At 45.7% G+C, this 11,841-nt stretch overlaps 7 protein-coding genes across 7 annotated transcripts; 3 read left to right on the top strand and 4 right to left on the bottom strand.

The window, feature by feature from the left end:
* Nucleotides 1–794: 794 nt before the first annotated feature.
* Nucleotides 795–2,090, bottom strand: RAD28 (LALA0S02e08834g1_1; the record flags this gene model as incomplete). Its single annotated transcript, XM_022773957.1, has 1 exon — nt 795–2,090. The coding sequence occupies one exon, from the start codon at nt 2,088–2,090 to the stop codon at nt 795–797; it is 1,296 nt and encodes a 431-aa protein (XP_022627430.1).
* Nucleotides 2,091–2,128: 38 nt separating this feature from the next.
* LALA0_S02e08812g (LALA0S02e08812g1_1) lies at nt 2,129–2,596 on the bottom strand (the record flags this gene model as incomplete). The annotated part of the gene is made up of 1 exon (XM_022773956.1): nt 2,129–2,596. The coding sequence occupies one exon, from the start codon at nt 2,594–2,596 to the stop codon at nt 2,129–2,131; it is 468 nt and encodes a 155-aa protein (XP_022627429.1).
* A 50-nt stretch (nt 2,597–2,646) lies between these two features.
* Nucleotides 2,647–2,985, top strand: MIX14 (LALA0S02e08790g1_1; the record flags this gene model as incomplete). The annotated part of the gene is made up of 1 exon (XM_022773954.1): nt 2,647–2,985. The coding sequence occupies one exon, from the start codon at nt 2,647–2,649 to the stop codon at nt 2,983–2,985; it is 339 nt and encodes a 112-aa protein (XP_022627428.1).
* Nucleotides 2,986–3,147: 162 nt separating this feature from the next.
* PST2 (LALA0S02e08768g1_1) lies at nt 3,148–3,750 on the bottom strand (the record flags this gene model as incomplete). The annotated part of the gene is made up of 1 exon (XM_022773953.1): nt 3,148–3,750. The coding sequence occupies one exon, from the start codon at nt 3,748–3,750 to the stop codon at nt 3,148–3,150; it is 603 nt and encodes a 200-aa protein (XP_022627427.1).
* A 1,173-nt stretch (nt 3,751–4,923) lies between these two features.
* On the top strand, nt 4,924–7,653 carry PRP6 (LALA0S02e08746g1_1; the record flags this gene model as incomplete). The annotated part of the gene is made up of 1 exon (XM_022773952.1): nt 4,924–7,653. The coding sequence occupies one exon, from the start codon at nt 4,924–4,926 to the stop codon at nt 7,651–7,653; it is 2,730 nt and encodes a 909-aa protein (XP_022627426.1).
* Nucleotides 7,654–7,736: 83 nt separating this feature from the next.
* LYS14 (LALA0S02e08724g1_1) lies at nt 7,737–10,082 on the top strand (the record flags this gene model as incomplete). The annotated part of the gene is made up of 1 exon (XM_022773951.1): nt 7,737–10,082. One exon carries the CDS (start codon nt 7,737–7,739, stop codon nt 10,080–10,082), a length of 2,346 nt encoding a protein of 781 aa, XP_022627425.1.
* A 73-nt stretch (nt 10,083–10,155) lies between these two features.
* Nucleotides 10,156–11,424, bottom strand: LALA0_S02e08702g (LALA0S02e08702g1_1; the record flags this gene model as incomplete). The annotated part of the gene is made up of 1 exon (XM_022773950.1): nt 10,156–11,424. The coding sequence occupies one exon, from the start codon at nt 11,422–11,424 to the stop codon at nt 10,156–10,158; it is 1,269 nt and encodes a 422-aa protein (XP_022627424.1).
* Nucleotides 11,425–11,841: the final 417 nt, after the last annotated feature.

The following is an 11,841-nucleotide window of genomic DNA, read 5'->3' as shown; positions in this document are numbered from 1 at the left end:
ATTTATGAAACATGTAAGAGGTGAAAGCTGAAAAGTAGAAGGAAGTCGTGAAAAAATGTGCTGCGGACCTAGTTACTGTTTGTATGGCGAATTCTTCGTGCATGGATTCAATAAAATTTCCGAAAGGCGTTCGAGCCACATTGGCTTCTCCAGAAATTTGGTTGGTGATGTATGTAACTTTCAAAACATAAAACGATCAATGGGAAGATCAGACTTACTAATTCAGAAAGAAAATCCAGCGAGTACGCTGATCAGTGACTACGTTCGTTAAAGCTCCTTCTGAAAGGTGAGATTTCGAGACACTGTCATCGTGCCACGTGACCTCGGCCCGTTTGTTCATGTATCTGGCGCCATACGTAAGAAGTAGATCTGCTTTCCTTGTCTCGGTGTATGCAGGAGCTAGACGATTGGACAGTTGGTGACCACTTTCCAGCTGTTACATGGCGTCTAAAAATCATGTATCAATTTCTATCAGACTTGGGCGAATAAACTTCTCTCTATAGTCCTATAACAGGACGACTTCGAAGCAATTCTGTCATAAGCACAGAATCCGTAAATTGGCCAATTCTATGTTTCAGTAGGTATAGATGTGTGAATGGTGATGGCAACACAAGCCGAGAGCACTCTTTCTATAAGAAGCTCGGTAGATCTAATCAATGCCTTGACTCGACGTCCCACTTTCTGTTTGAGTCTGGTTCGTAATAATCACTTCCGAGCCTGCAGAGCGCCGAACTGATTTGGGACTTTGGTATGCTGAGTCTTTCATGCTATAAACGAAACTTGTTTGACATTCCTCAACTGCGATATTCCAATATTTTTCCATGTGTGTGATCAGTGCCCAATATCAGACGCACGCCAATTGAATTGCTCAGTCGAGTTTGCAAAGCCATACAAGAGAATCGGGGCGTTGTTTTCCTATGTCCCACCCCCAATGGGTACTGGTACGTATGCAACTGGCGTCCCGTGCGGCCTTCGTAAACGACAACTTCTCCATGGTCGGAGTTGCAAAACACGTATGGTCCCTCCCACATCAAATACTGAGAAGTGCGATGGCGAAAACGGTTGGCCATCAAGTCTGTTGCGCCCAGCTGTCGTACCACGTAGCTCCTGTTCTCTCCGTCTAATGACCACAGCTTGTTTTTGCCGTCATTTCCAGTGGTTACAAGCTCGAAATCGCCGGTAGGATTCCAGCAAATGTCGTTGCAACACCGCGCGTGTGCTTTGGACATGGAGTCTGGTTCGGTGAGATCACAAAGCGCGCGGTTACTCTTACGCAGATCCCAGATCCGGACGTTTCCATCGTTATCACCAGTGGCCATCAATTGAGCAGTTGTGCTTTTGTCACGAGAAAACTTAGCTGTGTTGATGCCCGACTTCATGTCGACGCGTTTAACGCCAAGACTGATGGTTGCGCTCATGGATCGGAGGTCAATCAGACGCGGATGCGAGTCCTCCGTGGCAATGGCTATAAGGTCACCTTTAGTGTCCAATTGCGATACTCGATGCGCCACGTCGAGCGACGATGCCACCTGGAACGTATTGGTGTCCCAAATTTTGACTTTTCGGTCGTTGCTTCCCGTGAAAAAAAGACCGTTGTCCGTATCATACCATTTTACCGTAGATATCGAAAACGCATGGTACGTCTCGTGTGGAAAGGGTGATGGGGTACTTGCACTGGATTGTATGGATGCGTAAAACTTTTGAGGCTGATGCCTATAAGGTCCAGAAACGTTCACAGGTCTTCTAGCCACAATATGGGTCCTGGAGTTCGACTTGCCAGTGTCATCGCCGGTTGCTTCCTTTGATTCTCCACGGGCAAACTGGATCCGTTTATCGACTAGCGTGTTCTCAATGTAGTTTTCGTCCAATGCCCACAAACCGACACTTCCATCTTCGCCACTACCCAGCAGAAACTGACCTGAAGGATCCAGTGACACTGACGTCACACCTACGGTTAATGACGATTTTCGATAGTTGTATACCACCGCTTTGGCCTCTGCAAGTTTATCGAGCTCGTTTTGGAGTGCCACATCATAGAGCTGGCGGCCGTTGATCCTACCTAAACGCCATCTGAGATGAGCTTTGTTCATGGAAAGGATGACTTTCGCACATGCGATGAGTTAATCTGTCAGTAGGCGATGAGATGGTCAAATTTCACTATTATCATTAGGGTCCTATGATAGAAAACATCAAGATTACGTAATGAGCTCTTGTCAGATGATAGGGTGGTGATGGGCTCAATCCGATGCTGAAAAGGATGCGAGTTCGAAACTGGACGCCATTGGAATGGATTGGAATGCAATGAGTTATTTTTGAAGGGATGTGGTCCAGTTTTTGCTAAAAAAATTGGTAAAAAATCAAGTTTTTCCAATTTCTTGGAGATTAGGTGAATTTGTCGCAGCTTGATGAAGGTCCCCATTGGAAACCCATCTTTTGGGTCTAGATGATCGAACAGAGTGACTTTATTTTGCGACTTCAAGCTCATTCGAGATAGTGATAATGCAGTCACGTGACCTTTCTTGGTAATAATACTCTCTACATCAGTTGAAATCATCATCGAAAGATCAACCAACTGAGATTTGTCGGAGTTGCACATCTATTAAGCAAAGTCTCGTTTCACCGTAACCATCAACTTCAGTCGAAATTATGTCCAACGCGCTGGATCAGTTCATAATGGAAGATGTGGCCAGAAACTGCCCTCAGCAGTTCATGGAATACCATAAATGTGTGTCGAAAAACCGGGAAGACCCTACATTGTGTGCCTACAGACAGAGAGACTTATCCATGTGTATAAGGCAGAAAGTGCCAAGTGTACAGAAAGTGATGAGCCATTGTGGGTCGCTGATGGCTCAATATGAGACGTGTTTGCGAGAAAACATGGATTCCAGAACGATTAATGAAAATTGCATCCCATTATTAAATAAAATGCGTCAGTGTGCAGAAGCGCAGATACAAGACACCCCTAGCCCGATCAACGAGCTTTGAAAAAACAAGTTCTTTACGTGCTTAACATACAAAAAAAATACCTATTGGTGTTACCGTGGGTGTTTTATTAGTTGCTGCAACGGCGGTTTTCAAACTCATCAGATAGAACAGTGTCTAAAGTCACTTATTTTTCTCGTCATTCAGCCAGCCAAATCCTCTAGTCTACGAAATGAACTTCTTGACGGTCTCGTAAAACGTACGTCCCTGGGTCTCGTTGACTCTCAATTCCAGCTCAGAGGGCACACGAGAGCCATCTGGACCTCCGATGGTGCCGGCACCCCACGCAGAACCACCATGAACCTCCTGGAGGTTGCCTAGGTCTGCAACGGCGTTCTTGTATCCAAGCGGAACGAAGATGATACCGTGGTGTGCCAAGACAGACAACGAGTTGACTGCAGTGGTCTCGTTACCACCACCAGTGCCGGTGGAGACAAAAACACCGGCGACTTTGCCGTGTAGTGCACCGCTGAACCATAGACCACCGGTGGCATCCCAAAATGCCTTCCATTGCGCTGGGAAGTTCCCAAATCTGGTTGGAATACCAAACAAAAAGGCGTCGTACGAGGTGAGCGTCTCGTTGGTAGCGATTGGGTAATCGGGTTTTGGCTGCCCGCCCAAGGCTTTGACCACATCGTCACTTAGCGTTTCTGGGACCTGGTAGATGTCGGCTTGGCCGCCTGCAGCCTCCACGCCCAATTTCTGTGCTTCGGCAAGCTTGGCCGTGTGGCCGTACAGCGTGTAGATAATAATTGCGACTTTGGACATTTCTTTATTTTTGGTGGAAGGGAAAAAGAAAAACCTGGTATTTCTTTAAACTTTACGGCGGAGTTACAAGGTCAATTGGAAAACAATTAGATGCTGTTTTCTTGACGTTGGCTTTGGCGCTGGCAAACAATGTTCTTGGTATCATTTCCTCATTTTCCATATTCCTCTGTAAAGGTTCCCCTTTATATAATCGATGGGCTCGAGACCCTGTCCATCATGTCCTACGAAATTTCTAATATATTATCAATACATTAGAAATGTTAGGCTTTCCATACTCAGAATTATAAACTTGTAGTTTAATTTCGTAATGTGCGGCGACTGACTTATTGGGATAATTACTATGGCTTTCCAATTAAAATTCTGGGTGTTTTGATAATAAATGTGGCGGTTTACGGCTGATTTACAGTTGAGCCTATTTTATTTGGAGGAGCACCGGCCAGGTACGGGTTGGAATAGGTTTCAGAGTGGTTTGTGTTTGACGAGCTTCAAGATGAGTCCTTTGGGGCATAGAATAAGTTTCCCTTGTGTGCGTTGTGTGTGTATTGTAGTTGTGATGGTCAGTTTACTTAATATATCGTCTACTCAATATAGTGACATTTAGATCTGAAATATTTATAGGTGTGACAAGAAACAGGAATTTTGTGACGCAGGATTGGTACTCGATGGATGGATGCAGGATGATTATGCTGGGTGGCTGGGTGGCTCGTTCGGCGTATAGGAAGTCTCAGAGGAGTTTGAAAAAGTGTGTTATCATCGTGGAAAGACACAGGATTTACGAAAGGTGTTTTTAGTAAGTAAACATAGTTTAGGGGTTTAAGAGTGAGCAGACCCGGTAGCAGAGTAGACCAAAAATCGACACTGAAAAGTCTCAAACACACACGCACGCTCAAGTAGATGGTTTTCGCTACTTTGATTAATGCGGATATTGTTGTCCCAGTGATAAAACTCTCACGTGATCCTCCTTTTTTCAAAACATGTGACTTTTCGTCTATAGCGATGATAATTTATGCATATTGTCATTTCATACGTGTATAGTAAATGTCACATGTTGGTTTGGTCACGTGCCTTTTAAATGAGCTCTGCTCTTTCGATACGGATGAGATGAGATGCGATGAGATGACCGACACTGCTCGATTACTTCGAATTCAACTACAAGTGCTCCTATATTTGATCATGGACTTGCCCGCGTTTTTGAATCAAAAACCTCCCCCAGGCTATATTGCTGGTGTGGGTCGTGGTGCTACAGGTTTTACCACACGCTCTGATATTGGGTCTGGAAAAGTACCAGGAAGAGTTAGGGACGATCGAGAAAAAACGATTGAGGACGACGCCGAAAGCGACGATGCTGCAGAGGACCGCAACTCCAGGATAAGCTCTAAAACACAATTTGAGAATTCCAACGGGCTGTCTTTGGCGTCGAAAGGTCGCGGACAATCCCAAATTGATGAAGAAGCAGATCGAATCTATCAAGAAGTGGATGCCCGATTGTCGCGCAATTCCACACGTAAAAAAGCGGCCATAGAAAGCGCAGGAAATACTAACACAGACACTAAGACTGCTTCACAAGCTTTCGTGGATCTCAAACGGTCATTGGCCACAGTCAGTGACGAACAATGGTGGAATCTACCAGAAGCCGGCGATTTCACTAGACGGAACAAGCGGCAACGAGTCGAATTGCAAAATGAACGCAAAACATACGCTGCGCCGGACACTTTGATACGCGATAATATTGACCTGACGAAACTCACGCAAGAGCGGGAAAAGCTTTTGGGTCGCCAACTTGACGAATCGCTCAACGATGTTAGTCAAGAATCAAACCATAACACCACCAATGCTTTGCTCCAAGAGCTTGGCGACTCTATCAAGACAGCAGAGGTCAATACTGACTTGCAGGACATTGCAAGACTTCGAGTAATATTAAATTCGTACCGTAAATCGGATCCATCCAAACCACAGGGCTGGATTGCCTCTGCAAGATTAGAGGAGAAAGCGAAAAAGTACCGACTTGCTAAGAGTCTAATCGAAGAAGGATGCGAAGCATGTCCGCGAGACGAAGACATTTGGCTTGAAAATATCAGACTTAACGCAACAGACCAGCACTACTGCAAGGTATTAGTGGCAAGGGCCCTTACAATCAACGACGAAAGTTTGAAATTATGGCAGAAGGCCGCAGAACTAGAAAATGAAAAGATTAATAAAGTCAGAGTTGTTCGTAAAGCTCTTCAGAATTTGCCTACCTCCTCAGAACTATGGAAACTAGCAGTTGAATATGAAAGTGATAGAAAGGAAGCCATAAAAATATTGCAAAAGGCCACGGAACTGATACCGAATAACATCGAACTACTTACTGCTCTGATCAATTTGCAAGATCACTCTGACGCCAGGAAATCGTTGAACTTTGCAAGACAGAAGAACCCAAGTGAACTTCAAATTTGGATTTTGGCCACGGAACTCGAGGAAAAATCTGGCAATGCCTCTTTCGAAAAGCTTGTAAAAATTTTGAAAAAAGGAGCTCAAGAGCTGGCAAAGCATGGAACCTCTGTGACGTTTGAACTGTGGTTTCAGCAGGCAACTCAAGTGGAGCTGCAGTTTTCGAAAATCTACATTACCACAATTCGAGCTCTTGTGAAAATTGCAATCGACACCTGCTACGCATCTGGCTCCGCTGCCAAAATTGTTGCGTTTATTAATGATATTAGTCACAACGGCCTTGTAAAATGCTTCGCCTACAGATACGTGCTGGAGAGGGAACCTTTCAAAATCATTCTTTGGGACAAGTTCTTAGAATTGGGTCGAGTCGCAGGCCTGAGCAGTGAAGTATATAACACTTTTGAAAATGTGTTATTTGGGAACCAAGGAAACGTGTTGCGAGAAATCCCGGTTCTGGCACTAAAATACTCTAAGGAAGTGTGGAAAGCGGACAAGGACGTTTCTCGAGCACTAGAGATTATTAGTCGGAGTTTAGAGCTCGAACCATCAAATATCGATTTTTGCCTTGCAAAGGTCAAGTTGCTGATTGTCGATTCGAAATTTGATATTGTAGACCAACTATTCAAGAAAGCTATCGATTCGTTGGAGTCTCAGACGGGATACGAAAGAGTGTGTCATCGTTACATTGGATTCCTAAGATTTCAAAACAGGAATCAGGAGGCTCTTGAGCTTTTGGAGAAAAGATTTTTAGTCACTGACGCTGCGTGTGACAAGCTATTCCTTCAATGGGGCCAAATTTACCAAGATTTAAACCAGTTTGCAAAAGCACGCGATAGTTACTATGAAGGTACTCGGAAGTTTCCTCAAAGTGCGCGACTATGGACTGCACTGGCACGAGCCGACAAGGAGCTACTTGGCCAGCCTGTCAAGGCCCGTTCAGATTTCGATGTCGCCTTGCTGAAAATTTCTAATGCCAAACCAGAGCAGGAGCTCTTGCTTGTGGCGCGAGTTCAGATGGAACGAGAGCTCGGTAACGTTGAGCAAGCCAGACTTTTGGTGTCCCAAGGACTGAGAACTCACCCAAACAGTCCGTTACTGTGGGCTGAGAATCTCAAATTGCTGGCCAAAAAATCGCAGCGCAAAACTGCGTACCAAGATGCTCTGCAGCACACCGGGTCGCACCACGAAATTCTAGTGGCAATAGGTACTGGCTTGTTCATCGATACACAGTACTCCAAGGCTCTCAAATGGTTCCAGAGGGCCGCGACAGCGGCCCCACTATTCGGTGACGCTTGGATATGGTACGCCCGGTGTCTACAGCGAATGAATCACAGTACGGCTGAAGTTCTTGAACAAGTTGACCGACATGAACCCAGATACGGTGCGGAATGGATAGCAATGGCCAAACAACCGGCTAATCTGGCTTTAACGTCGTCCCAGTTACTAGTCAAGTGCATGTCATCGTACTCGTGAGTCCTTCTGTACTCGTGAGTCCTCTCAAATTTTCCAGAGGAATTAATTGATACCTGGCGAAATTCCACTGAATTGTGAACTTCATGCGATGCCCATCAAGCTCCATCTCCACTGACATAAACGATCTGCAAGGGTTCGAGACTTCTATGAAGCCCTTTGAGAAGAATTCGGTGTCGTTTGTTGATGCCAAAACAATCGACCCATCGCTGACGCCTTCTTCCATTTCACCAGCACTTTATACAGATAGTGGATCGATGACAACTTCAGCAAATTCAACTTCGTCATCTCACCGAAATGGACTTTTCGGACACCATTTGATGGTGGAGGAGGACGATGAGGAAGGAATTCACACTCGTGTAGCGGGTTTGGACGAAATGGCGGTGGGAACTGGAGCCGGAAACTCCATGGATAAGGAACACAACCAAGTGCATAGCAGCTCTTTGGGTGGAGGAATAATTACACCTGTGCATGGTGCTGATGCCAGAACGGGAGTGAATAATGGCGACAGTGGACCTGTTTCGATGCCTGTGAATCTGGGAGGATTGGAAGTGAATGGTACAGCGAGTCTAGCAGCCGATACCAGCAATGGTAAGGTTACCAAAAGGAAATACTCACGCAACGGGTGTACGGAATGCAAAAGACGGAGGATGAAGTGTGACGAGGGAAAGCCCACTTGCTGGCAATGTGCAAGGCTGAATCGGAAGTGTGTCTACGAAATTCGCACGAAAAATCGGAAGCGGAAAACAAAGCCTGAGGGGGACCCGATAGAGCCCGTTTTGACAGATTCCAAAACAGCATCCTCAAATGCAGACACGACAAGTGAATTTTTGATCAATACGACCAATTCTGGAGCCCTAAACGTTCCGAATTTGATTCCCACGCAAAACGTCAATTCCTTTGACGCAAACCTGCTGATTCAAAACCTCAACGACATCGTCAATATGAAGCTCAACGACTCACTGATCTACGACGATTTCAAGGCCACAGACCTGTCTGACCTCGATATCCCAGAGCTCAACATAATGCCACCGGAAAACCCTCGTCCAGCAGTTCCTATCTCTTTTCTTGTTGACAGCATCATGACTTTTAACATGACGCTCAGCTCTTTCACACTGGGGGGCGCCAACGACAAATATCTGGAGGTTTTCTTCTATGACTGTCTAGACTCAATAGCACCCTTTTTCCAAGGCCAGGGCAATCCTCTACGAGACATTCTACTATCGTTTGCTAAGGGCGAGCCCTACCTACTTTCTTCGATACTGGCAGTAGGCGCATCAATTTCCCACCGAAAAACGGACGACGTCGAGGATGAAAAAAGCTACTGTGCATATCTATCGCATTGTCTCGGACTCCTTACCGAGCAATTCAAGAATGAAAGCAATGTTAACAACAAGATCGAACCTATTATTCTCACAGTCCTCATGCTAACATGGGACTGTATTTATACTATGAACAGCCAATGGAGATCTCATTTGAAAGGTGTGACCGAACTGTTCAAGAAGATCAATTCCGGAAATTCTTCAAAAGTGTTGAATGTGGCGAAATGCTGGTTCAAGGTTATTGAGACGTTTGCCAGTATCAGTACGGTGCTGGGTGGTGCAGTCATAGATGAAAGTGACCTCGATGTCATTTTTGACCCGTATGATTACCAGTACCTGGACTCTTTGAAGTTCCTCAACATCGTGACGCCTCTTAATGACTTCAATCTTTTGCGCGGGCACAAAGAAGATTTTGATCTGGTTATCAGAGAAGTGTTTAAGGCTTTAAACGCTATTAGGCATTCGGAAAAGAAGTATTTTTCTGAACAGGATGGAATTTTCGATAAAAATCTGGACTACTTGCTGTGGTCAAATCCAAACACAGAAACGTTCAAGGAGCAGTTGTCATATTTCAAAATCCAAAAGATTTTGGTGGAAATTGATCGACAGTCAGATTACGTTTTTATAGACAAGACTGGAATCATACCTCGCAGCAATCAATCGCATCCCCACAACAGCAAAATAATGGACAATGCCATCGATATTGTAACACTACGCAGTGGCGAACAAATAGCCATAAGTTGGTATGACATTTCGCATCAGACGCAAGTCTTGTCTTTTCTTCTCATCGTACTGCTCAAGTTGCTTGGAGTTCCAAAAGAGTCAATTGCCATTCAACAGGTTGTCCAGAAGATCACTAGTTTTTTTGGATTTCTGGATAGCGAGAGTCCTCCGCGCAACTTGCGGACCTGTTATTGCAACTTCGCCATCTTAGTTGCAGGTCTCAATGCCATAGACGAAAAAACTAGAAATGTTATCCGGACATATTACAAGATCAACGGAAGCCGTTTTCAAAGACTCACGGAACACAACCTACTTAGGTTGGAAAAGGTATGGTACGGCACGGAGAAAGGATATAAACTTGAGGATCAGGATGTTTTGACCTGGTGAAGCCAAGATGTATTTACTAGGTGGTTATAGAATTGTATTATCTTTTTGAGCTTTCTTTGCACTGTCAGTTCAGCTAATGAACTGTCATCAGGCCTAAGAAGGAGTCTACCACCTGGGCAGCAACGATCGAGGTGATTTCTCCATTTGAATCAAATGCCGGTGATACTTCTACAACATCGGCACCAATGACATTCAGACCTTCAAGACCGTCCAGAACAGTGAGAAGTTCTCTCGCAGTTAATCCACCTGGTTCAGGCGTGCCCGTGCCGGGTGCAACTGCAATATCCAAAACGTCGATATCAACGGTGATGTAGACTGGCAGATCACCCACACGCGTTTTGACGGTATCAACGATCTCTCTGAAATTCAGAATGTCGAAATCCCGTGCTACAATCTTTTCGAATCCACAGTCGTGGTCGTGTTTTTCGTCAGATTCTACAATGAAGGGCGCGCGAATTCCAACGTGTATCGATTTGTCCTGGGCGATATAACCCCTTTCGTGGGCGAAATGCAGGAAAGTGCCATGGTTAATGCTCTGGGTCTTAGTGATTCCACCACCGAGCACTTTGGGATCCCAAGTGTCGATATGAGAGTCGAAATGGATCACTGCGACAGGGCCATGGTGCTCATGAGCAGCTCTTAGAGCCATCAGTGTGACCGTGTGGTCACCTCCCAGCGTGATTACTTTTGGGACTTTCAAATCCTCTTTCACAGTGGTGCGATTGTAGATGGCCCTTTGCCCTCTGTATAGCTGGTTCAAAGCGATCCGGTTGTCGAAAGGAGTCATCGGTACATCCCCGCAATCCACGATCTTGTAGCCTGCGTTGTAAGGATCCAAATGCCGCATTTTTGAGCCCGGAAACCCTCTGACGGGCAAAAATCCTCCGCCGAGCCTTCTGGAACCTTGTCTGATGCTGTTAGGGCCAAATCGCGCGCCTGGACGGTAAGACACTGCCGTGTCGAAGGGTGCCCCAACCACTGCGATGTCATATTGAGCACCGCCATGTGCGGCGTCAAAGCATCGTTCTATGGGCACATGTGCAAACGATACAATGCCCGCGAAAAGTTGCAGATCTGAACTCAAATCGTCGTCAGGATATGTTACAGGGTTGTGCTCATAGTAGCCACACCGAGCGCGAAACTCCTCGTCCTCTTCTGCGTCCAGTGTGAATCGTTGTGTAGCCAAGCCACTTGCTTTGTCGTGGGAACTGCTGTCGTGGGATTCTAGCAGCGAGCCGTAAAGCTCGTTGAGCAGACCACCGCCGGATGCAATGCTGCTCCAGAATGCGGGCTGGGCAGTGGTAACGCCCATCACGGCAGCTAATACCGAAACTACTTTCATTGTTCTTGTTCGGTCCCTAAGTATTCTTTCGTCCAGCCTAAAAAGACGTCAAGATCACCGATTAGAACGCAAAAACCGGGAGACTGATCCTCTTAAGTGTGCGCAGCTCGCTCTCCTTCTCAATTGCAGACCACCAGCTTCAAATGTGCGCTCCTACTGCTTTCAAAGCCCTGTTTCTCGCCGCGATGAGCCTGTTCTTTTTATAGTGCTCGAGCAACGGCGGAATTTTTCAGCTGACGTAATCTAAAGGCGGCTTCTTATCGAAAGATAAGTCATATTTCCTGATCAGGAAATTGGACCCCGATAAGAAAAATAGGTGACAGATTTCGTTAAACGGGATAATTATTGGAACTTTTCCAAGGTAATGGAAGTGCATGGCATCGAGCTAAGAGTTGGATAAGGTTTTTGGTCAGTTTT

This window comes from Lachancea lanzarotensis, scaffold LALA0S02 (genome assembly GCF_000938715.1).
Source record: "Lachancea lanzarotensis genome assembly LALA0, scaffold LALA0S02, whole genome shotgun sequence".
NCBI classification, from domain to species: Eukaryota; Fungi; Ascomycota; class Saccharomycetes; order Saccharomycetales; family Saccharomycetaceae; genus Lachancea; species Lachancea lanzarotensis.
This window is presented reverse-complemented; position numbering and strand designations above follow the sequence as displayed.